The sequence below is a fragment of the Thunnus thynnus genome, chromosome 24 (assembly GCF_963924715.1).
Source record: "Thunnus thynnus chromosome 24, fThuThy2.1, whole genome shotgun sequence".
Taxonomy (NCBI): Eukaryota; Metazoa; Chordata; class Actinopteri; order Scombriformes; family Scombridae; genus Thunnus; species Thunnus thynnus.
In genome coordinates, this window is record NC_089540.1 from 8,995,417 (window position 1) to 9,021,578 (window position 26,162).

Here is a 26,162-nt window from a genome sequence, read left to right on the forward strand (position 1 = left end):
ATGTAACTATTTTAAATAGTCAAGCTTTCATTTATGTCTATGTGAATGTTGTAAATCAGTATTTTATGTCAGTCTGTGTTAACTACTCTATGCTGCCATTTTGGTTAGAGTCAATATATCATTGGCCTATGTAGCCTATGTTTCATTGTTACGTCTTGTTACACAAGAATAAAAGTGTAAAAATCTCAGGTTTTAGCTCCTCAACAAAGCAGTATGAAAAAAAAAATTTTTCAGTAGCAAAAGTAGTAAGAGTATCAATAACAGTATAAAACATGAATGTATGTACAATATGTAAAGTGCAGTATGCATGTGTTCCACCAACAATATATGACTATATATAAATGTAGTGAAGTAAAAAGTACAATATTTTTCTCTGAACTGCAGTGGAGTAGAAGTGTGTGTGGCATTAAATGGTAGTACTCAAAAGTAAAACTACCTCAAAATTGTGCTTATAGCCAGTAGATGATATGTTAATTTTTAACAGATGGGAGCATCCCACAACTACACGTTGCTACTTGTCTACTCTATACAGTATATAGGCTACAATATAGTGTAGAATCGAGTATTTATAGTATATAGTTCAGAGAGTATTATAGATCCAAGACAAAACTGACAGAAGGGCGGGACTGAGAGAAAAAGGCACGATTACAAATCTGTCTGCTACTTCAGCACCACGGACAGCACCATGGATTTATCAATACACAGCACAGTTAGGCTATTGATATTTCAGAACCATAGTCGGGGCGATAGATTCTAACTTGCACAAACCTCAGTCAGATAAAGGATCAATGAGTCAGGCAGACTAGACTAACATAAATAACCCCTCTGCCTCTGCACTCTCTCTGCTACTAGGGGATGGAGGTTAACAAGGGGGATGCATTTTGGTCATTTTGCTAACAAGGGGGACAGCATCTCCCCTCATCTCCCTCATATCACCTTCTGCTTATAGGCACATGACTAAATGTACTTAGTTACTTCCACCATTGGGTGTGCTTTAAAAAAAGAAATCTCAGCCACAATTATATTGCATCCAATCCCTTGAATTACCAGAAAAAAAGTGCACAACAGTCTTCTGTTCACACCCTTTGCTCAATTTCTTTGTGATAAAAAACAATAACTTCCACTATTTTATTTCACCACATGATGGAGCTGTTGCTCATGTCACCAGTTAACAAAACAGGTTAGTAAAACTCGCAGTAATACTCAACAATATAGTTTCCTATTTAGTCGATTAAAAATGATTGTTAAGCGTTAACCAAGAATTTAGCTTCACCTGAACCTCATAAATTAGATATGATACATTCTCAAATTAGAAATGTGGTCAATTTAAAATTCTGTGGCACTTTCTGACAAAAACAGCTGATCTGCGGCGTAGGAATACAGAAGGTGTACGTTTGAGAAGATGTAGTGCTAAAGGAGATGCAAGATAAAGCGGTGAAAATATCCTAAATATAGCGTACACTTAAACTGATATTGATTTTTTGGGGGTGGCCCTTTTCTTAGGGGGCTAAAATACAGCAGCAGTCCACTGCGTAGCTTCCGTGCCGACCCAACTACCTCATATAACCCCACTTAAAAAGCGAACTATCCTTTCAAACGAGCTTTCAAACGCTATTGTGAAGCGTCGTGAGACCGGAAGTCTCCCGGTCGCTGCCTTCCGCTAACTTGACGCAGCTCGGCTGGGTCACGCTGCAAGCCAGCCGGATGTTTTGCGTCGCCAAGCAGTATGTGAAGACATGAGATGGGAACATTTGCTCGTTTTAACAGAAAGCTAAACCCGTGCGGCTCCAGCGGAGGCCCCGAACAGGTGAGTGCATGTTTACTGAATTAGCAGAGCGGACTTTTGTCGCCGGAGGAGCCGCAGGTTGCTGTGGGTGAAAGCTGCAGGGAGGTCGTGACGGTGTTGGGTTTGCAGTGACCGTGCACGCCTCGTGCGCGCGCCCGCTCTCCCCCCCCCTCTCCACACACACACATCCATCATATAGTTTCTGGCAGATTGTGGCGTCTTCAACAGGCAGGAAACGTAGATGCTGCAGGAAATGCATGTTTTTAAACGAGAGGCAAATGTTTGTGCTGTGGAGTGAAGGAGGCCTTAGCAAAAACACAAGCTTTCCACTAGTTGTCTGTTTTCTGGTGGATTCAGGAAGGCAGCAGAGAGACAGTGAAGACCCTGTTTGTCTTTGTTATCACCTACCTAGTGTTCTCGTGTATCTGCTTTCTCTGGCAGCTGTGTCTCTGTCACACAGAGGTTGGTAGTGGCTCCCTGAGGATCAGAACAGTTGGGCCTCAGCAGCTGTCTGTCCTCATCCCATGAGGTTTTTAATTTCATCCTCTTGCTTTCTTATGACTCTGACTCTGATCTAAAAGTGTGGACTGCTTTCAAACTGCACTTCACATGCAGCTCTATTTCATGCAAACTCCCTCCCAGTAAAACTGAAGTTTAAATTGTTATTTTAAGGGCGTAAATGAGGCATAAAGTTCACTAACAAAGATTAAAAAGTCACTCTTTATTGTGGTTTTGCCTTCATCTGCTCCATGGTACGAGTATTGATTTGAACACATGCAGCAGACACACACCAGTGTGTTGCCACGATATCCTAATTTAATCCATACTGGCTGTTTCTTTGTTAGTGTTTTCAGTGCAGGCTGCAAACGCAGAGGTTAGAAGAGCAGTCAGAGGTCAGGAGGGCAGAAGCGCTCCTTCTGTTGCCTTTGTCAGATAGAACATGCAAATCATTTTCAGTATTTGTTTTAATCTGCTAGATGGGTGTGTTGCAGGGAAATCATCTGAAAGTGTTTTGTATAAAGTTGTTTAAGCAATTTTCCAAGCAAACATGCTATAGTTCCAGCTTCTGTTGTTGTAAAACATAGTAAACCTCAGTTTTTAGACTGTTGGTCAAGCAAAAAGCAAATCGAAGAAGTCACCTTGGGTTTTAGGAACTTGTGATGAGCATTTTTCACAGTTGTTTGACGACATTTTACAGACCATTTAATTGATCATTCCAGAAAATAATCAGTGGGTTAATCGATGGAGGTAACAAAATGGAAATAATTGTTAGTTGCAGCCGTACAACAGATTAAAACACCTTCTAACATTAATTTGCATCCTTTTTTTTTTTTTTACAACAAATACATCCTCTCTGCTATTCTCATCAGTATTGTTCCGTTGCCACTACTCAGTAGCTTGGCTTTGTTTTATGTGTACTCGTGTTTGTTATCTGTCTCCAAAGAGGAAAACGATCGTCCTGTTGCTGCTGCAGTTGCTGGGAGCAGCACATACACACACACACACACCTGTTTGTTACAACAGATGGTCTACAGAGTGCTCTTCTGTCAACTGAAGCCCACAGTGTGTTTGGATACGGCGCAGTCGGTCAGCTGTTGTATCTCCCCTCATCACCCTTATCTGACTCGGCAAGCTGACTCAGAAGACATTCTTATTTAATCAGGCAGTTGTTTTCCTGTTGAGCTGCTAAGCTGAGAGAAACACTTATTTTACTTGGCAAGTAAACTGAGAACACACACTGATACACATTGACACCACGGACCGCTTTTTGTTTTCTTTTGATTACGTACTAACGTCTTGCTGCCAAGATATATTTTTGCTAGCTTTATCTCTCTAAATTAATATTTCTGCTGGCTGACATCTTGTCCTTTGGTGTTATTTCAAACCGAGAGACTGGATCATACTGTGACTGTTTCAAAATGGGCAACGCACTGGTGTAGTATTGAGAGTAAGTCTGGCAATAGGCCTGCAACCAACAATCGTTTCATATTTCAATTTTAATATGTGGTTTTATGTGTGTCAACATTAGAGCTGCGATGATTAGTCGATTATCAAGCAAAGAGGCCAAGAATTTGCTCTTTGCAGCCTCTTGAATGTGAGAATTTGAAGCTTTTCTGTGTCATAAATGATAATATAGTGAATATCTTTAGATTTTGGACTGTTGGTCAGATAAAACAAGACATCTGAAGACATAGCTGAAGAAATAACAACACTGATCACTATATTCTATAGACAAAACAAAAGATTAATCAAGGAAATGACTGGCAGATTAATCGATAATAAAATAATAATTGTTAGTTGCAGCCCTGATGGCATCATTCCTCTGACAAGCTTTTTTTTGTAAACTTCCACAAAACCTTTTAAAATGTAAAATTAAAAAAGTTTTTATTTAATTTTTTCTTTTTTCCCAACTATGTATGGCTGTAGCAACAACTTTCGTTATCGATTATCTGCCAATTATTTTCTCAATCATTGTTTTGTCTTTAAATATATATAATATATAATGTATATAATGACCTTCTTGCTTAAAAACAACTCAATTATTCAACCATCAAAATAGTTGCAGATCAATTTTATGTCGATGGACTAATTGATTCAGTGACTAATCGTTGCAGGGCTAAATGACACCATCATAAACATAAACATGACTCTCTCTTTCCCAAATTGTATCAGTTTTCGAGCTGAACAACCAATTGATCAGTTGACCAACTCTGTCAGCAACTATAACCAAAGAATCATTTCCCCATTTTTGTTCCAGCAAACATGCCAGACATCAACCACTTCTAGTTTCTTGCTTGTGAGGATTTTCATGCTTTTCTTTGCCTTATGTGATAGTAAACTGATTATCTTTGTTTTTTGATTGTTTGTTGGACAAAACAAGACATGTTGGGCTTGGAGAAATGATGACATTGTGGCATTTTTCCACTATTTTCTGACGGTTTCTAGACTAGACAGTTCATCAGGAAAATAATCTGCATATTACACCATTACAAAGTGAATTGTTAGTTGCTGCTGTAATCAGTCATTGGCCACAGCTGCTTCCACATATCAGATGTTTAAACCAGCTAAACTGGCTTCTTGCATTGTGGACTCTAATTATTTCTCACCTGATCGTGCAGAGTGAGGTCAGCTCTCTTTAATACATCAGCTTCCCTGTAGAGGAGACTTATCTTATATCCATGATATGATATCTTCTGTCTCTACTGAAAGCGTGTGACCAGAGCCGATGTCAAAAGTGACAGTGAAAGGTTTGTTTTCTGGCTTAGTTTGATGCCATAAAACACTCACATTACTGGAGCTGATGTATCACACATCGTCATGCACTATTTGACAATCTCATGATCTCTTTGCTGATTATCTTCGCACCAGAGACGAGGAAAATAAAGTACGTTTATTGTATAATATGCACAAAACTCAAAAAAAAAAATAGCTCAATTTGGAGATTCATTGTGACACCCTTACATCTTGAGTGCAGTATATTCATCTCAGACAGAAGCGTGTAAAACAAAAGACAAATATACTTAGATCATCCTAGAGAGAGAGATAAGTTACAGGAAGCCACCTGCGCTACTGGGCTGAGCTCCAGAGTACTCTGTTTAAATAAAAATGTCTTTGGGATGTGTAGACAGCTCAAATATTGAAACTACTACATATTTTCCTTAAGCTTGCTTTATGTAACTTCTTTCCAGGCGTTTTTCAAAAGCAAGGGATGCCAAACTTCCCTTGTTTTTAACCGCATCCTGTCAGGTGTAATTTTACTTGGAAAAAGTGACCAAAAAAAAAAGTGAGTAGTTCAGTCCAAACTCTGTTTTTCTCCTTTTATTGGCTTGATGCCCAGTTTAGCCCATTCACTGTTTTTTTTTTTGTGTGTGTGTGTGAAGTCATCCTGGCATTGTGGCATCTGGACCTCTTGTGTCTTTTTAATGTGTATCAGCATCAGTGAGTCTGATGCAAACAAACAAGAGCAGTTTCGTATTAAATCATTCAAATTCTGTTCAGTTATTTGCACACGGGCTCCATAATCCTATTTAAGACAGAAAGCCAAAGATTTGTGCTTCCGAGTCATCTGCCCTAAGTGTGCCGCAACAATGAGGAACAGGTCCCCTCCTCATACTCATTGGGACATAAAACTTTTTGATGTCCCTCACCCCCCGCGCTCGTCCTTTTTCCCTTTCAGCCCAAGCCACACTCTCCTCTTTCCTCTTGCACTCTCTTAAAGGCCGCGCTAGTCTTTCAGCCAGGCTTGGTCCCCTTTCTTTCTTGTTTGAACCCCCCCCACCCATCCTCCTCTACCACCCCCAGCCCGAGACAAAGAGACGAGAGTGACTGTGGTGCTCTGTGGCCAGGTGTTCTCCATTGCTGCCCCGGGTCGTAATAGCACCAGCCCTCACACTGCAGCTGCCCTCCCCAGCCTCCCATTGTGTAGCTCTATTGTTCAGCCGCCCACCCCTCGTTGATTCATCGGCCACACAGGGGAAGCCCTTTCAGACTGAGGAGAGAGTGTGTGTGTGTGTATGTGTGTGTGTGTGCTGGTGCACGTTGAGTACGCGTGCCTTGGGGAAACTGGGTGTTGCAGGCATTTGCCCACAGCCACTCCCCTCCTCCTCCTCCTCCTCCTCCTTGTCGCCGCATCTCATTGTACGACTACCGTGCTCCGATTGGTGGAAGAGTAGCCACTCTAAACGAGGGAATGGCAGACATTGTTGGTCCATCTGTTCTGCCACTCATTGTCCAACTTGTCTGCTTCTGTAGGGGGGAAAAAAAAATAGAGCTCTGGAAGACAGTCAGACACTGAGGACAGAGGCGCTTGGCTGGAGTTGTGGATGCTCTGTGTTGGAGCTGCAGCTAAGGACCAAATATCGACTTTGGATTTAGCTGTGTGGGAACTTTAGGACTTTTTTTCTCAGTTTCACCTGCAGTGTTTTCAAACTGGTTTTTAAGGATTTTTTAATACATGGAAATGAACTAATCTGAGGCCTTTCCCCCCCCTCCTTCATTGTTTGTTGATCCTTTTTAAGTCTGGTAAGTGTGATACAACCTCACCTGTTTGCTGACTTATATTCTGTAAGTTTGTTCTGATCTCTGTTTTAAAAAGCAACTGATCTTTTTTTTTTGTTCTACTACCCTTGTCTCCACTGAGATGATGCTACAGCAGTTTTACCTGCATGACAGGTTGCTCCCTCACAAACAACCAGACTGAGCCTGTGCAGGGCTGCAGCATCATAAATAACTTGTATGCAGACGTAACAAAACTCTTCTTAACCAGATTCCCTTGAAATCAAAGTAGATCTGAGGTGCCACGTAGTCATGTTTAGTTCGCATTTTTTGTATGTTTAGTTTTGGATGTGAAATATTGCAACTTGGAGTGAGTTAAGTAATAGAGAGACAAGAATTGAGAGGCAACTTGCAGCTTCATAACTGTCACATCAATAGTCAGGTTGAACTGCTACATTAGGAGACGAGCTCGGTGTGCAGCTCAGGGTGAAAAGTTTGTAGCCGTGTAAGCACACCTGCCAAAAACAGAGCAGCTGTTACGCTGGCACTGCAGTTGTTCAAATTTCAAACAGTGTAATCTGTGTTGATATGAAACTCGATGGGGGGATGGGCCGGTGTTGCAGGATTTTGTGGGGAGTTAACAAAAAAAAGCTAGCTTCCTTTTTTATCTGGGTCACATGAGGCTGGTGGAAGAGCAGCTTTGGCTAAAGATGTTGGCTTTGGAAAGTGTGTGTGTGTGTGTGCGTGTGTGTAACTTTCACAGTGTACATCCAACCGTGTGTGTCAGCCAGTGCTCCCTGTCTGTGCCGCTGCGTCTTTCTTCTCACTCTATTGGCTGTGAGGAGACAGGGGTGCACTGTTTGTGTGTGTGTGTGTGTGTGTGTGTGTGTGTGTGTGTGTGAGGGGGAGACACCAGTTGTGAGTAGCGCTCAGTAGACATCTGTTGCCCTGTTGCTGGCGGGGAAAGCCTAACGCGCCATCTAGATGCACCAAAACACACACACACACAGAATTCCCCTGTCTGATTATTCTGGTGGGGACAGCCCCCTTTTTTTTTTTTTTTTTTTTTACAGTAAGTTTGCACAGTATCAGGCATACAGTGATATACTTTCAGACAACCCCCCTCTAGTCCTCCCTGTGCCCCTCCCAGACCGCCCCCCCCCCCTCCTTCAAACTGGAGACCTGAAACCCATTTACCCCCTCTCTCACCCACTGCACACACACACACACACACACACTAACACAAAGCTCCCACATACAAAGCGCTGTGAGGACTGTGTTACATATTCATTACTGCCTCCATCAAAGCCACCAGTGCTGCTGCTGCTGCTGCTGCTGCTGCTGCTGCTGCTGCTGTGTGTGGGAGCCGGCTCGCTGATGTTTGAAAGATGCACCCACTCAGCCTGGAGGTCTGGAAATGGTGTGATGAGGTTACTCTGCCGTTGGTCCATTAGGACTGAGCTTTATTCGGGCATTCCACAATGCACTGAATGCATTATTCTGTGGGACCGGGACCACACGAGAAGACTTCTTAGAAATCCCAACCAACTGTGAGAACTCATTATCACACATTTCTGCAGCTCAAACAGCAGGATTATAGTCAGATTTGTGCAGATTGTAAAACATGAAACAAGATTAAAGTGATTATGATACAGTAGCTCCAACTGGTCTCATGTGGAAGCCTGAAACCTGCACACAGTAAAGTTTCTCTTGATGATGACCTGCCATCATTTTTACAGATCAGACCATGATCTTAATATGTAAACCCCCCCCCCCCCAACTAGAAATAGTAGAAATGTGCAATTATTTTTGAGATTGGTGCCCTATGACAAGAGAAAACTGAGAAAAAGTCCGTAGATTCCCCATACCACTCTTAAGGGGGAATCCTGCAACAACCAGAATGCATTGCGCACGTACCGTCCAATCAGACTTACTGATGCTACTGACGGTGTGTTCACGGCCAGCAGAGCACCAAAGACAAAGTTAGTGAGTAGCAGCGTTATATCTCTTTACTGAGGCTTATTTTCATTTACAAAATGTTTTTCATTATTGAGTCTGGACATGTCGTACTGGTGTGCAAGGCGAGCAGGAGTGACACATTAAGAGGATGCAAACTTGCGGAGTGTTCATGGTACCGCTAGATGCAGCTGCAAGTTACAGGCAACACAGTCGCTTTTATTCTCTATTCAGAGTTGGCAAAGTTCGATATAATAATCCGTCAGAAAACAAAGTCAGGTTTACCAAAGCACTGCAAAGTTTGTTGTAGCGAGTTTTCTGTCTGTCTTCCTGATGATCCTCACCGGTCGATGGTGCAGCCGCCTCCACAGCTGCAGCGCCTCTCTCTCGGCTGTTGCTGTATCATAGCTCCGTTGTGTGTGATTCACTATATTTGGCCACATAAGTTGTAATAGTAGTTCCTCATCTCTGTAAAGTTGGTTGTTGGTTTGTGTTTGTTTGGAATCACGTTGAGATCACTCAGCAGATCACTCAGCAGCTGAAGTCAGGCTGCAGCTGTAACGTCGATCGGGTGGTCACTTCCTCTACCACGGTCTGTTGTGTCTCATTCAACAGCACATCATTCAGCTTTGTATCATGAAACTAGTTTTCTTCCAAATATACTGATATTTTAGAGTATTTAGTAGTATGATATTTTAGTGCCTGCTTTTCCATATCACTAGTGTAACGTGGTAGACAGGAGTGTTTTGGAAGACCCACATTTGACCGTCCTTGAAGGCACCACTACAGAATGAGGAAACTATGTTTCCTCATTTTAACTTAACTTTTAATTTAAGTTAAAAGTTGACTCAGTATCTATATAAGTTGAGGAAACTTATATTGGAAACTTATATAGGAAACTATGTTTCCTCATTTCCTGTAGTGGTTCATGTTTTATTTAGAGGGAAACTTTGCCAATTTTCAGCCAGCATTGTATCATTACAGTGTGGGTAGTATATGCAAATGAACAATGTTTAAACTTCCTCCATGTTGCCTGCACCCAGACCTCCCCGTTTATTCGGTGGCAAAAGTCCACTGTGTGACACATGCTGTTTCATGCATCAAATGCCTTATATTTAATGAATGCAACTGTTTCTTTGGGCTGTTATCTAACTAAATTGATTACAAAATGAGATGTGGCAGGATCTGTGTGTAATAATTTCCTGAGGGAAACACTTGATTATTCTTCAGATGCTTGTCATTGTTGTAAATGTGTCCCATCATGCATTAGCACAATATGACTTATGTCCTATTTTTGTTGTTGTTAATGATTAGGTGCCTGGTGCTGAATAGGGCCAAGTATGGTTTTAAATTCTTGCAATACCTTATGTTGAGGAATACTTTTCTACAAAATCCTTTTTTCATTTAACATAGAAGCTAAACCTCTCAAAACGTTTAAATGTTGCCTAAATACAAACAGGAACTTTGCCTCAATAAAATAGTCTAAAGTTGGCAAAATTTTGGATTTAATCAGGAATGATCTGATCAAAGACTATTAAAAACTACCAATCAGACCAGACACTGGCTGACAGTTTTTGATACTCAGCGTGATGGACACATTTCACTTGAAACCAAAAGTAGTGAAGTTTGATCATATAGGGATGCACTGATCCAACTTTTTCCCCTCTAACTAGTGCTCTCCTTTTCCAAAATTTAAAATCGGTAAACCTCACTGTGTTGAACTCAAAGATTCTGGATTTCATGAGAGACTCGAATACTCTTAATTTAATGACAGACTGGATCAGGAATCTGTATCCTTGTCTGCTGACACCAGATCCCACTTAAACTTTATTTGCAGTTAATTCTAAGGATTTATTGTAATTTGCTTCTTACAGTAGCGACACAAATTGTGGACATTCTCAGATAATTTTAAGTCAGTTAGGCGTGCTTTTTTTTTGTCACAAACTGCTTTTTTGAGTATAGTAACATATAAGTGATATTGATCTACTGTTTGCATTGTTGACCAGATTCATTGGTGTAATGTCTGGTGTTGATGCGTTGCTTGTGCTTTAGGTTGGATGATGTCAAGCCTGAGAGATACTTAAGTTGAATAGATAGTTTGGATGTGTCATTTCAGACCATCATCAGTGCGCATGAAATGTTCCCAATAGCCCCACAGCAGCATGAGTCACTTTGTGAGGTTGTGTATATGTATGTGTTATGTGCATGGGCACCATTAACACCCACGGTGGTTGATGCCAAGGTCCCAGTGCTAATCACTCCTGCATGTCCATTGTTGTCTTGGTTGGCGGGGTGGGATGCCAGTGAGGCACACTTAAGCCCCTCCCTCCCCCACACCAGACCCTTTTGTAATATACTGTGTGTGTGTGTGTGTGTGTGTGTGTGTGTGTGGAAGGCGGGCGCCGACTGAACGCCGCAGCCTCTGTCTTGGCATTTGGAAAGGAGAATGCTTTCAACAGCTGTAGCTTAGCAACAGTAGCTCAGCCACGTTGCTAGGCAGCCCTTTTTCATAAAATGCACACTCACTCCACCCCAGCCCCCACTCCCCCCCCCCCCTCCCTCCCTCCCTCTCTCCCTCCCTCCTTCCAGTCACTTCCCTTTCCATCATCTGTTTTGTCCAGATAACGTTGATTTTTAGTTGTTTTCTAGGTTGGAAGATTTTCAGGTCCCACTAGGCTGAAGCGCTTTAGGCCATGTCCAACTACACGTTTACATTTATACAGTTTGCTAGTATTGATCCCCTCTGGAGGGTTTAACTTAACATAAAATAACATAAATGTAACGTTTGTTTGAAGACACACAAAAGGGAATCAATACAGTAAATACTGAAACTTTCATTGACGTCAATAAGCATAAATTTTATGTCGACTAAAGTTGTCGTTTCAACAGATTAACGTATTAGTTTCATGATCACAGATTAACTTTCAAACGGGCTTCCTGTAATTTGTGTGGAGCTAAACCTTTGACACCAATCAGATTAGTCTAACCAGTTCCCATGATGTCCCATTGGTGTCTGAATGCAATATGTTGATTGGCTTGGTAGCCTCAGAGCCCCTCGGTGTTTTAATGAGTGACTCTGCCACCCCAGTGGGAAGAAGCATATGGACCTTAATTACCAGGTAGAACATGAGGGGGAAGGGTCTGTCGGCCCCATCGCTAACGGCTTGGTGTCTTTCTTTTTTTTTTAAACAGTTCACCCTCTGTTCCCCCCTTAGATTAATGTGCTGTGGCGTGGCTCTATAAAAACACACAGGGGCCAGACTAAAAAAAAAAAAACGCGGGAGTCCATTAATTAGGGTGAGAGGCCCCAACGGCTCTTTGTGTCTGCCAGTCTGCGCCTCATCAGAGTCCCCAACTACCCGACACAGCCAGTCACAGCGAGTGTAAACATCAGCTCAGAGCCCAACAGCGTTAGGATGACTTAAGCAAAAATTTCCCTAGAAAAATAATAATGCAAAGTCAGATTTTCCTAAAATGACAGTCAGTGCTGACTCAAAATGATCAAGAGTTCAGCCTGAATGCAAATTCTCTTATTTCAGTAGTTTTTTCTTTTTCTTTTTTTTTTTGACACCATACTTATGTTTTAAGTATTCTCCCAGAAGGTGTCATCTCATCTTATAAAATAGGTAGTTAAAATCTCGCAATCTGATATCGGCTATGATGTTTAATGTCTTTTTACAGTTCTGTAGGCAGTTTTTCCTTGGGTGTACAATTGATGGGAATGTTCAAATTAATGCAGATAGATAAACTCACTGACTAGCTTTAACGTTAGCTTAGCAGTTTACTAATGTTGCATGGCAGAACTACTTTCTTGTAAATGACTCTTGTAATTGTTATTTAATAAAATTGTTTTTATTGGATTGTGTCCATAATCCGCTGCGTGTCGGGCCAAATAACTCCCCTTAGCTGTGATATAATCACAGTAAACCACGGCCAGTCTTGAGATACTGCATAAATGTAGATCTACAGATTTCCTTTGAGTTCCAGTGCTGGTTATTGGAGATGAAAATGTCAAACATTCAACATTTTTGCTGCATTACTTTAATGATATTGTCAATCAACTTAATTATGTAGAGCACTTTCCTTTGCTGAGCTAAACTGGTGTTGCTGGTCCCAGCATAATGTATACCAGAGTTTAACAGCGATACAGGATGTCAGTCTCCCACTCACTCCATCCTCCTTCTGTCTCTTTCTTTAGGCACCAATGAGTCGAGCTTTGTGAGAGGGCAGCAGTCGGCCCGGTGTGCTGGATGTCTGTGACAGATCCATGGGCCAGAAGGACCATGTGGAGGCAGGAGCAGGCCACATCCTCGACCTGGGGCTGGATTTGGAGTATCTCCACGTAGCAGGGGCTGACCGGCAAGCTGGCGGTGCTGACGGGCCCCCTGCTATGGAGGAGCAGGGGGAGAGCTCCGGCAACAGCAGTACCGCCAATTCCCCTCCACCGACCACGGTGGAGGAAAACGCCGGGTCCGATGCAGAGTGCGAGCTGGCGGTGTCTTCCGGCGCCACCCTCGCCGCCGGTCTCAACCCGGATGGAGGAGAGGGTGGGATAACTCACAGTAAGAACACCCACCAGCCACTCTGTCGGACCCAGTGTGTGGACTTAGGGACTGAGGGGCCTCCTGAGCCCCCATCTGAACTCTCATCAGAGCTTGAAGAAGACACCCCTGCCAAGTCCCCACCCAGCTCCCCGTGTAAGCACCCACCCGAGCTTCCGTCCAATCCCTCCGCATCAGAGGGTAGTGGGAAGGAGTACCAGGCTAAGCTGGAGTTTGCGCTGAAGCTTGGCTACTCTGAGGAGACAGTGCGACTGGTGCTGTCCAAGCTGGGCCCTGACACTCTTATCAACGACATACTGGGTGAGCTGGTCAAACTGGGCACCAAATCAGACTCGGAGCAGCCAGCTGGATCTTTGGCCTCTACCTCATCCTCTTCATCCTCTTCTTCCTCTTGTGGTTGTTCTGACTTGCTGGACAGCCAGCGCTCAGATTCACCCTGTCCGTCAGACTCTGTGTGTGACCAGGACAACCTGCGGCCAATCGTGGTGGATGGAAGTAACGTAGCCATGAGGTGAGCAGTCTATGGTTACTATCATAATAAAGATGTATAGTTCAATAACTTTATTGGTTCCACACAACAGACATTTACATATAAGTATGTGTTTATTGTTGAAAATTGCTGTATAGATCAATATTGAAACCCAAAATGTTAATTTGCCATTACTCTGTCCTTGCGATGCCTTGTAGCCATGGCAACAAGGAAGTGTTTTCCTGCCAGGGCATCCAGCTGGCTGTAGATTGGTTCCTAGAGCGTGGTCATCATGACATCACAGTGTTTGTGCCTGCATGGAGGAAAGAACAGTCCCGCCCCGATGCCCCCATAACAGGTGAGCACAGGAAGCAGTTTGACACAAACACACACACACGCAGTAGATACAGTCGTGAGATTCTTCTGACCTCGCCGTATCTCCCTCACCCACCCACAGATCAGGAGATCTTGCGTCGCCTTGAGAAGGAAAAGATCCTGGTCTTTACTCCTTCGCGTCGTGTCCAAGGTCGCCGCGTGGTCTGCTATGACGACCGCTTCATTGTCAAGCTGGCCTATGAGTCAGACGGCATCATCGTCTCCAATGACAACTACCGAGACCTGGCTAATGAGAAACCTGAGTGGAAGAAGTTCATCGATGAGCGACTGCTCATGTATTCCTTTGTCAATGACAAGTAAGTGGGGGTGGATTGTGGAGGTGCATTTGATAAGTTTTGTCAGTATTATAGATCTTTATTAACTTATGTCAAAAACTATTTTTTTTCTTCATCTGATAGCTGTGAATAGATATGAAAGGTGACATGTACCTAAGATCTCTACTTCTGTTAAGCAAATGTCATGCAAACTGACATTTAAATATGCACAAACACCTTTAACGAACAGTGATGTAATTATCCTTTCTGATCCTCCCTTGCTGTCTCTCAGATTCATGCCCCCAGATGACCCTCTTGGTCGTCATGGCCCCAGCTTAGACAACTTCCTGAGGAAAAGACCTGTCATGCCTGAGCAGAAGAAACAGCCTTGCCCATACGGTAAGAACACAAACACAAAACTCACCTAAATGCAAATATGCACACACATAGAAATAACATGCTACTGGACAGAATGTACACTATAGTGCATCTGAAAAAGAAATTTTCCTTTAACAAGGTAATGTAACTTTATTTTAACTGTCCCTATTTTGCATTTATAAACACTATATAAATAACGAATGGCTTATAACACTACTTCACACTTTTTTGTAATTGGAAACAGATATAAGGACATGTTTAAGTGTTTATTAATGTCTTAACTATAACTCCTACTGTGAAGCATTCATAACTAGTGTATAAATATTAATGAATACTTGATATCATTGCATAACATATTTTTAATCATAGATGTCTTCAGTAATTTTAAACATAGTTATACGCTATTCTAAACCCATTGTACTGTGTACAGTTTATAAATGCTGTAAGCACACTGTAAAATTATTATAAGGCAATATATAAATATCTTTTAATACTTTTAAACCCCAACCCTAGCCTACACATGTTTTGTACATGTGCATTATCGGTTATGGTTATGAAGTGATATATAATTGTAGTAATCAATTATGAGGCTATTAATTTAAATATTCAAATATCTGAGCAACTTTAACACTAAACAAAAATGTGTATCCATCCACATATTCATTCATCTGTTTTTAGATAAGTTAAGTCCTTTGCTGATTTGTCCACCTGCTCTAATTCTGCATTACTTTAAAATAATGTGCTGTTGGACATTTTTACAACAAAATCAGTCAAATCTTCTGCAGAGCATAATTGTATACTGTTTATTTTTGTACATCATTGTGGAAACATTTCCTTATCCATGTTGTATATTGAAGTAAACTGTAGCTTTTAATTCTTTCCAAACATAAATGTGTTATATCACATGCATTATATCTGCAGTATAAAAATGACAAACAATCTTCAATTGGAGAAAGATTTTATTAAAAGTTCAGAACAAGAAAAAAAAACATTGCCACACATCTTATAACTTAGGAAATAAATACAATGTTTATTGATGTAGTTCATAAATATATTTAAAATTTATCATTACAACTATGTTATACAGAAGTAATGAATGCTTCAAGAGGAGGACTTATAGTTGTCAACAAAGACATTCATTCACACTTAAAAATGTCTTTAAAGGATTTGGCTGGCAATTTTTTAAATATTTTTCTTATTGTCAACAAATCTCATGTCCAGAGCCAAAACAATAATGACCTGATCCAACTTATAAGTCTTGTGTGTTTATCCAAAGCCTGCTATTTTGTATTCCTCTGTGTTGTAGACCTCCACTGTTGTCCAAAAATGATTAAAAACATGTTAGTGAGCCGCACCATTGCACTGGGTGATACTATCTTATCGCTATTTTTACCCTTTTGAACCATTTCTAAACATCTTACGGTAGCCACCCTCTTCAGAGATGATGGAACATGTCACCCCGTGCAGCGGTTTGGCTCACTGACATGTTTTTAATAGTTTTTGGACAACAATGGAGGCACAGAGGAATAAGATATATCGGACTTTGGATACACAGACAGTACTTGTAAATTGGATCGGTTCATTGTTGGTTTGGCTCTGTACATGAGATTTGATGGTGATAAGAGAAATACAGAAAATTGCCAGCCATATCCTTTAAATCAGTTTACAACTACACTATAGTGTTTATATACAGTTTTTAAATGCTAAATAGGGGAGGTTAAAATAAAGGGTTAACAGAAATGCTTTAGAGGTACAGAAGGGTGACAAATTAAAGGAAAAACCAGCCTGAATGCTTGACCCCTACAGACGGGATCCGGTGGCTCTGTTATGCTTTGGGTCCACTTGTCCCCTTAGAGGGAAGGGTCACTGCAAATCAATACAAAGTTGTTCTGAGTCATCACCTTTATCCTATGATGAAACATTTCTATCCTGATGGGAGTGGTCTCTTCCAGGTTGACGGTGCCCCAATTCACAGGGCACGAGGGGTCACTGAATGGTTTGAGGAGTATGAAAATGGTGTGAATCATATGCTATGGCCTTCACAGTCACCAGATCTCAACCTATTTGAACACCTATGGAAGATTTTGGACTGACGTGTTAGAAAGTGCTCATCAAAACTCCAAATGAAGGGATATCTTTTGGAAGAATGGTGTTCATCCCTCCAGAAGAGTTCAGAGACTTAGAATCAATGTCAAAGCTGAGGAAGATATTTTTATTTGGTGTTTTGATGAGTGCTTTCTAACACGTCAGTCCAAAATCTCCCATAGGTGTTCAACTCACTGGGTTGAGATCTGATGACTGCGAAGGCCATATCATATGATTCACACCATTTTCATAGTCCTCAAATTATTCAGTGACCCCTCGTGCCCTGTGAATTGGGGCACTGTCAACCTGGAAGAGACCACTCCCATCAGGATAGAAATGTTTCATCATAGGATAAAGCTGATTGCTCAGAAGAACATTGTATTGATTTGCAGTGACCCTTCCCTCTAAGGGGACAAGTGGACCCAAACCATGCCAGCAAAACGCCCCCCAAAGCATAAAAGAGCCACCAGATCCCCTCACTGTAGGGGTCAAGCATTCAGACCTGTACCAATTTCTCCTTTAATTTGTCACCTATCTGTATGTGTAGTGGTGACAGTGAGTGTGAACAATTGTGTAGGTTACATATTTATGGGGCTCAAATGTTTTGTCAATTTGAAAGACAAATTTGTAAATGGACAGCTAAAATTTGAAACTGAAGGCCGACCTAGTGATTTTTGAACCCTGAAAAAATAATAGTGTAACCAAACTACGAATGAGTGTATGAAAAGTTTTTCAGTTCAACTGTAATTTCGATACATTTTGTGATTTATTCAAAGAAATTGCAAAAATGTATCAATTACATTCAAAAATTCACAATTGACAAAACATCTGGCCCCTATTGAGCCCCATACTAACTTATGTTGCTTAAAGGATAAGGCTAATGATTTTCTATATTTTTCTTATCGTCAACAAATCTCACGGGCAGAGCCAAACCAATAATGAACTGATCCAATTTACAAGTACTGTCTGTTTATGCAAAGCCTGATATCTTACTCCTCTGTGCTGTAGAGCTCTGTTCAAAACTATTAAAAACACATCAGTGAGCCACATTGTTGCACTGGGAGACATGTTCCTTCATTACGAAGAGTTTGGGCACGGTAATTTGTTTAGAAGTGGCTGCAAATACTGATAACAGTAATCACATTTTCAGTCTCAGCAAAGCAGTTCCGTGTACGGCAGATGCCACTGCGCATGTGTGGGAACACGTTTTCAATTACAGTGCTTTGCTAGCTTGTTACTACATATCACAGCTCTGTACTACATTGTAAATTCCTCAAAGAGCTTTAGTACAAACCTCTGAGAAATTTACAATATAGCACAACAAGCTAGCAAATCACTGTAAACACGTAGAATGCGTTGCTGCACATGCTCAGTGGGTAATACAAGGAACTGCTATCTTGAGACTGAAAATATGATCACTGCCATTAGTCTTTGGAGCCACTTCCAAACAAACTACTGTAACCGTAATCTTCAGGGTGAAAGAACAAGTCACCAAGTGCAATGGTGCAGCTCAGTGATATGTTTTTAATAGCTCTAGGCTCTTGGACAACAATAGAGGTCTACGACACAGAGGAACTCAATATGTTAGTATTTGGATACACACACAATACGTGAAAGTTGGAACTCTTCATCGTTGGTTTGACTCTGCACATGAGATTTGTTGACGATAAGAAAAATATAGAAAATCATTAGCCTTATCCTGCAAGAAACATCAGTCAATATATATGGGGCTAAATAGGAGCCAGATGTTTTGTCAATTGTGAATTTGTGAATGTAATTTTGATAGATTTTTGTAATTTCTTTGAATAAATCACAAAAATGTATTGAAATTACAGTCGAACTGAAAAACTTTTCATGCTTATTCATAGTTTGGTTACAGTTACTTTTTCAGGGTCAAAAATCAATGCATCAGCCTTCAGTTTAAAATTTTAGCTGTTGATTTACAAATTTGTCTTTCAAATTGACAAAACATTTGAGCCCCACAAATATGTAACCTACACAATTGTTCACACTCACTGTCACCGCTACACATACAGACAGGTGACAAATTAAAGGAGAAATTGGTACAGGTCTGAATGCTTGACCCCTACAGTGAGGGGATCTGGTGGCTCTGTTATGCTTTGGGGGCATTTTGCTGGCATGATTTGGGTCCACTTGTCCCCTTAGAGGGAAGGGTTGCAAATCAATACAAAGTTGTTCTGAGTCATCACCTTTATCCTATGATGAAACATTTCTATTCTGATGGGAGTGATCTCTTCCAGGATGACAATGCCCCAATTCACAAGGCATGGTGTGAATCATATGCTATGGCCTTTACAGGCACCAGATTTCAACCCAATTGAACACCTATGGAAGATTTTGGACTGATGTGTTAGACAGCGCTCATCAAAACACCAAATGAGGGAATATCTTTTGGAAGAATGGTGTTCCTCAGCTTTGGCATTGATTCTAAAAGTCTCTAGAACTCTTCTGGAGGGATGAACATCATTCTTCAAAAAAATATTCCCTCCTTTGGTGTTTTGATGATGGTGTTGGAGAGCGCTGTCTAACACGTCAGTCCAAAATCTCCCAGATGTGTTCAATGAGGTTGAGATCTGGTGACTGTGAAGGCCATAGCATATGATTCACATATTTTCATACTCAAACCATTCAGTGACCCCTTGTGCCCTATGGATGGGGGTGTTGTCATCCTGGAAGAGACCACTCCCTTCAGGATAGAAATGTTTCATCATAGGATAAAGGTGATGACTCAGAACAACTTTTGATTAGCAGTGACCCTTCCCTCTAAGGGGACAAGTGGACCCAAACCATGCCAGCAAAGTGCCCCCAAAGCATAACAAAGCCACCAGATCCCCTCACTGTAGGGGTCAAGCATCCAGACCTGTACCAGTTTTTCCCTTAATTTGTCACTCGTCTGTATGTGTAGCAGTGACAGTGAGTGTGAACAATTGCTAATGGTTTTCTATATTTTTCTTATCGTCAACAAATCTCATGTGCAGAGCCAAACCAACAATGAACTGATCCAACTTTCAAGTATTGTGTGTTTCCAAAGCCTGATATGTCGTATTCCTCTGTTTTGAAGACCTCCATTTTTGTCCAAAAACGATTAAAAACATATCAGTGAGCCGCACCGCTGCATTGGGTGACATGTTCCTTCACCCTGAAGGTTAAGGTTAAAATAGTTTGTTTAGAAGTGGCTCTAAAGTCTAATGGCAGTGATCATATTTTCTGCCTCAGGAGAGCAGTTCTTTGTATGACAGACCCCACTGAGCATGTGCAGCAACACATCTTAGAGAATGTGTTTACAGTGATTTGCTAACTTGTTGTGCTATATTGGAAATTTCTCAGAGGTTTGTACTAAAGCTCTGAGAAATTTACAATGTAGTTCAGAGCTGTGATATGTAGTAACAAGCTAGCAAAGCACTGTAATTGAAAACGTGTTCCCACACATGCGCAGTGGTGTCTGCCGTACACAGAACTGCTCTGCTGAGACTAAAAATGTGATTACTGTTATTAATCTTTGCAGCCATTTCTACACAAACTACCATGCCCAAACTCTTCGTAATGAAGGAACATGTCTCCCAATGCAACAATGTGGCTCACTGACGTGTTTTTAATAGTTTTTGGACAGAGATCTATGGCACAGAGGAGTAAGATATCAGGCTTTGCATACACAGACAGTACTTGTAAATTGGATCAGTTCATTGTTGGTTTGGCTCTGCACATGAGATTTGTTGACAATAAGAAAAATATAGAAAATCATCAGCCTTATCTTTTAATGTTTGCTGGGAGCTTGTTCATTTACTATGTAATGACACTGAGACCTTCTGTCTCTTCGCTCCAGGAAAGAAGTGCACTTACGGCCACAAGTGTAAGTACTACCACCCAGAAAGAGGTGCTCAGCCCCAGCGTGCTGTGGCTGATGAGCTGCGTGCCAGTGCCAAGACCTGCGTCACCACAAAGAACCAGGGGGACACTGGGCTAGTGAAGAGCCACAGTGTGCCAGCTGGCAGCATTGAGGCAAAGAAAGGTGCCCAGAAAAGGCAGTCAGACCCCAGCATCCGAGCTCTGTCATACAGTGATGCTGAAGAGAAGCTACTGGCAAAAGGGAGGCAGGAAAGCCAAAAGAACAGCATATGTGGTAGCAGCAGCAATAGCAGTTCCAGCAGCAGCAGCGGGAGTATAACTATGTCCCCAGCTCCAGGAGGCCCTCCATCCAGCCTTAGCCTTCCCCAAGACCAACAGTCCAGAGCAGCCACTCCTCATGGTCTCCTACCAAACCCCAGCCACGACCTTTACCCTCACTGCGAGTCTCCGGACATGAGCTACTACTCAGTAACGCGTGCCTACTCCGGCCTGAGCCTCTCCTCCAGACGGAGCCCAGACTGTCGCTTCCCCAATGACACAGACCTGCGGCTTGGCTCAATGGGCTCAGCAGGCTCTGAATGTGGCAGTGAAAGCAGCGTGAGTTGCGGTAGCAGCTGTGACTCATACAGTGAGAGGCCATGTCCCGGATGCCCCCCAGACACCTTACTGGAAGATGGCATCCATTATGCCAATCCTCACAGCCGGCTGTATCCTCATCACGCCACATCGAACCATGAGCTTTGTGGCCTTCATGCTGCCGACTACACAAATATCCAACACAGCCACACATCTAATACCGGAGTACACAGCTACCACTTGACACGCGGGCAAAGCTGTGCTCATGATCAGCCTCCAGACGCTCCGCCAAAACGCCCTCTGTACCCCTTGTCCCCTCATCTCCAGCACCAGCCGCTGGCTGCACGCTCCAGCTGTCCAGGCGACTACCACTCTCTACCCCAGTCCAACCCTCACCCCCCTGGCTCTCCTCTTGGCCGCTGCCTGGCCCCCACACGAGCAGAGAGCGTGTCAGACTCACATCTGTATGATCACCTCTCTACATCACACCATCACCACCGGCCAAAAGCTTTGCCCAGCTGGGACACGTACTACAGGCAGCCGCCATTGCCGCCACCCCGGTATGAGCCGTCTGCCTATCAGAGCCTGCCAGACACACGTCAGTCATCCTGGCACACCCCTCCCTGGGCACAAGAAGGCTACGCCCAGCACCACTCCTCTCACCCAGCTCTCCACCCGTCGCCAACACATTACCTAAACCATCCACCACCTTCAGCTCACACTCCTCACCCACCCCATCCATCCAGCAAACCTCTCCCGCCTTACCCGCCTCATAGCGCTCACCTTACAGTGCCCTCCCACGCTCCTCCCTCTTACATGCCACAGCATTCAGAATCCCCTGCACACAGCCACTACGGGGACATGAGGGAGAAAGTGTATGTCAACCTGTGTAACATCTTCCCATCAGAGCTGGTGAGCAGAGTAATGGCCAGGAGCCCCCACATCACAGACCCCCAACAGCTGGCAGCCGCCATCCTGGCAGAAAAAGCTCAATCAGGCTACTGAGGGATGAAGGAAAAGTGTCATTATTCATTAGAAAACAACAAGAGTTGTGACTTCTGAACAGAAATGGGAAAACACAAAACTAGACACAGTTTGCATCAGCAGAACAAATTGGAATTTGCCTTTGCACCACTTGAAAGCACGTTGGGTTTGCATGTAAAATACTGGAATGCTTTTGGATCGTCTCTTTTCTTAAGACGTTGATGAGAGAATGCATATGTTTGAAGGAAATAAAATGCTGAAGATAATCCAAATCCAGCTCTGGTCACTGTTCAGCGACAACTAAATCGACTTAAAGTGGAGAAAGCAAGCTAAAAACTTTCAACAAAATGTATGACATGGAGATTGTTCAACACCTGCTCAGTTGGTCATTGTAATTATATAGTAGCTTATTTTTTGTCTTTCACATGCAGGACTTGTTTTGCATTAAATTCAAGAGGCACTTTTTTTTTGTTTTACAGCCAAATCGTAATGTAGGGAGTTGGTATGCATCAGTCAATTATGACTGATGAAGGATATTTTATTCCACTACCTTTATGACAAGATTTAAAGGGAGTTGATTTTTAGGGAATAAACACACACACACACATTATGTACACTGTATTTACTCTCACACCTGAGTCAAACTGATTTTTTTTTCTTGCATGTGTGTAGCATCAGTTGGATAGGATTTTATATTTCACAACTATAATGAAAGTGACGGTAACATAAGTAAAACTTAATTTCTGCAATTTTCTTAACTTGTTATGTGGCAAATCTCCGTCTGAGTCCATACATCACGTGACAGTTTCAAACTACTATTTGACCAAGGTCTATGTATTATATTAATCTCTTTGTGTGTGTCGTGCGGCTGTTTGTGGGGTTTTTCCATGTTGGTAAAAATAGGTGTCTGAAAGATAGTCGTCTTATTTGAGATGACGTCAGTATTTTGGTCAGAGTTGTAGCTGTAGAGATGGGTGACCCTGTCGTGTGTACCTTAGTTTTAGTAAGGGACATCTCTCTCTCTATCTCTTTCTATCTCTCTCTCTCTCTGGCCCTTTATTTTGGGTCAACTCTGGCATCTGCTACAGACAGAGAACACCTGGACACCTGTAAATGAAACATGTATGTATTGTAAATATATTTAACAGATTCCTCTGCTGTGCTTTTGGCTAACAGTGTCTACTGTTGTCTGTAGCAGATCCCAGCTGAATCCATGCTAGACAGAGAAAAACCTTGTTTGATACAAATTGTATCATTAACTAAGTCGCTGATGTTATATACAGTACATGGACTTGTTGATCCGTATTTATCAAACACTCTTGATGTATTGCTATATGATGAAGTGCATTAACAACAGTTACTGTTCCAATCGAGATGTTCCAACTTTTAATCTTGTGGAAATAGCTTTGAGACAATTATTTCAAATATGTTATGAAACAAAAGCAGTTGTTCGCCTACTATGTTTAGGTATAACAACTTCTTTATCTGCGCTTTTGGGTTTGAAGCTGGCTTATTTTCTACAAGAGCTCCGATTAGATATGTGAGAATTACGCTTTGGTTTACTGGTTGACGACATATCTGCCCATTCGCAAACAGAATTAAGTTGTTTTTTTTTCACAGTGAGGTTGGGGTCAGTTCATGTTTAAGCTGTCTTAAGCCTCTTCATTCAAGTCAGGGGGTGATTTCCTTTTAAAATAATATTTTAAAACTTAATAGCTGAAATAATAGAGAACTGATGTATTATCATTAACCAATCTATTGTTTCTATTAAATCATGAATTGAGTGAACAGATCCCAACCATGTTTAGAAAAGAAATGATTATATTTGGGTCAGTCCCATATCCCATGGCGGCCATTTTGAATGTCCATAACACTCTACTAAAGCTCTACCTGGAGTATTTGCAAATATATAAAGCTACTGTTGCCTTAAGAAAAAAATGAGGCCATAAGTGTAGTCACTGAAGTAATCTCGAGCTACAACTTTTTACCTGTAGCAAGCAAAACGTTCAGATAGTTTAGCTACTAGCTGCTTTGCAGACACAAAGTTAAATGTGGAAAGTTTGTTTGATATGTTAAGGGAGAAATATAATGACTATGGTCACAGTGCATTACAGGGTGATTACTTAAAAACATGACATAATCTGAGAAAATGCTTCAACTACACTTCATGAAGATTAAATGATAACTGCTGAGGCTATTTGAGCACTTACTAAGCTAATGTTAACATTCCCCTTATTATGATACATTTGACCTGTTTAGGGTGTAACCTGCCTGACACTACATTAAAAAAATAATACATTTGGACATGTGTTGCACTTTAATTAGATATTCAATATTCTGAATGAGGCCAGATTGCTACTCACACTTAGATATCATAAGCCAGACTAAAATGTTAAACTACTTTATATCGATTTGGATTAATTCATATGTTAAATAATTAATCAATAAATAATGTTATCAGCAGGACATACTGTAGCGTAGTTGTACTTGACCAGGTAGAGCTAAGTTCATAATGTCCGCCAAGGAAACAAGTCTACACAGTGAGCTCATCATACAGTTCATCACAAGCCAGCTACATAAAGCCCACTGGTTTCTTTCCTGTCCAACGTGTCAGATTGTACAAATATGAACGATTGTACAATAACACGTGCTGTTGATGAGAGAGAACCTCTGTGTGTATTGAAGAAGCGCCTTCTCTCTGGCCTCCTGGCACTGTGTGTCAGCGTGGCACCTGAGCGTGGGCCCAAAGTAATGCCTCTTCATGGCATTGTGCTTATGACACATCCAATACTCTGAACTATGTTCAGCTAACTGTTATGCATGTTTTGATTTTGTTTTGGTTTCTGCATGTTTACCTGTGTTTTATTTGTGTACATAGCTGTGTTACTGTCCTGGAAATTTGTCTTGCCGTTATTGTGACATGATGCTAGCTGTCTAGACTGAACTGTACACAAAACTGGCTTGTTTCTCTGCTCATTAATATTTTATTTCTTATATCAGTTAGTATTAATTTCAGTACAGCACCCTCCTTTAACATACACTATGTAGTCAAATGGGAATGCTATACTGTTTTCTATAAGGCTTGACATTTACTCTAAAGGATAAGGAAGCATGTTTTGGAATGTATCTCACTTTTCTCCAGCTTTGTTTGCTTTGGAAGTGCACTCGGCCTTAGATAGTGAAAATGGAAACTTGTGACAACCAACTTATGTGCTGTAGATATTACAAAGTTTTACAAGCCACTGCACTCTAGCAGGATGAAAAATCCTTTGTTTCAAATTATATTTACATTTTGCCAGTAGAATAACACTGTAACTAACTGATTATTGTAATATTCTCAACTGTAACTGTAATTGTTCATTAAAGAGTACTACTATAAAACATGTGGTGTCCTTTGACTTTGTAGTTGAAGAGGGTTTGTCTTATCTGTCAATATCAGTATCTACCTTTAACAACTAATTAAGAATTATGCAGAATCAAATTTTTATTTGCTATTTTCCTATAACACTTACAAGATTACTTACTGTTTCAATAATAACTGTCTTTGAGTATCTTGAAAAGCAATTTTATTTATAGAATTTCTTTTCAACAACAACAACAACAGGTAATAGCTTGGAATTAATGTATTAAAAGCTAATAGAGATTTTTGCAACAGGGTAATAAGTGGCTAAAACAAATGTGTGATGGGTAAACGCATCTAAAGATAACAATAAGGCAGAACTGTTAAGTAATAGCATGGTAAAGTTTTGGTAACAATATGGTAACCTACAATAATAAGGCTATATCACTAATATTTTGAATAAAAATTCATGGGGTAATGACCTACATCTATGGTAATAACCTGACAATAATCA

At 41.4% G+C, this 26,162-nt stretch overlaps 1 protein-coding gene across 1 annotated transcript; it reads left to right on the forward strand.

Moving 5' to 3' along the window:
- Window positions 1-1,633: 1,633 nt before the first annotated feature.
- On the forward strand, window positions 1,634-25,689 carry LOC137176821 (probable ribonuclease ZC3H12C). The gene is made up of 6 exons (XM_067582779.1): window positions 1,634-1,807; window positions 12,936-13,810; window positions 13,987-14,126; window positions 14,226-14,460; window positions 14,711-14,817; window positions 20,726-25,689. Exons 2-6 carry the CDS (start codon window positions 13,005-13,007, stop codon window positions 22,327-22,329), a joined length of 2,892 nt encoding a protein of 963 aa, XP_067438880.1. The 5' UTR covers window positions 1,634-1,807; window positions 12,936-13,004; the 3' UTR covers window positions 22,330-25,689.
- Window positions 25,690-26,162: the final 473 nt, after the last annotated feature.

Excerpts from the sequence above, each read along its gene's own strand:
- LOC137176821 (XM_067582779.1), top strand. The coding sequence starts at position 13,005 with ATGGGCCAGAAGGACCATGTGGAGGCAGGAGCAGGCCACATCCTCGAC. Across the intron at positions 13,811-13,986 it reads GGAAGTAACGTAGCCATGAG|CCATGGCAACAAGGAAGTGT; the intron begins GTGAGCAGTCTA and ends GATGCCTTGTAG. Across the intron at positions 14,818-20,725 it reads GAAACAGCCTTGCCCATACG|GAAAGAAGTGCACTTACGGC; the intron begins GTAAGAACACAA and ends TCTTCGCTCCAG.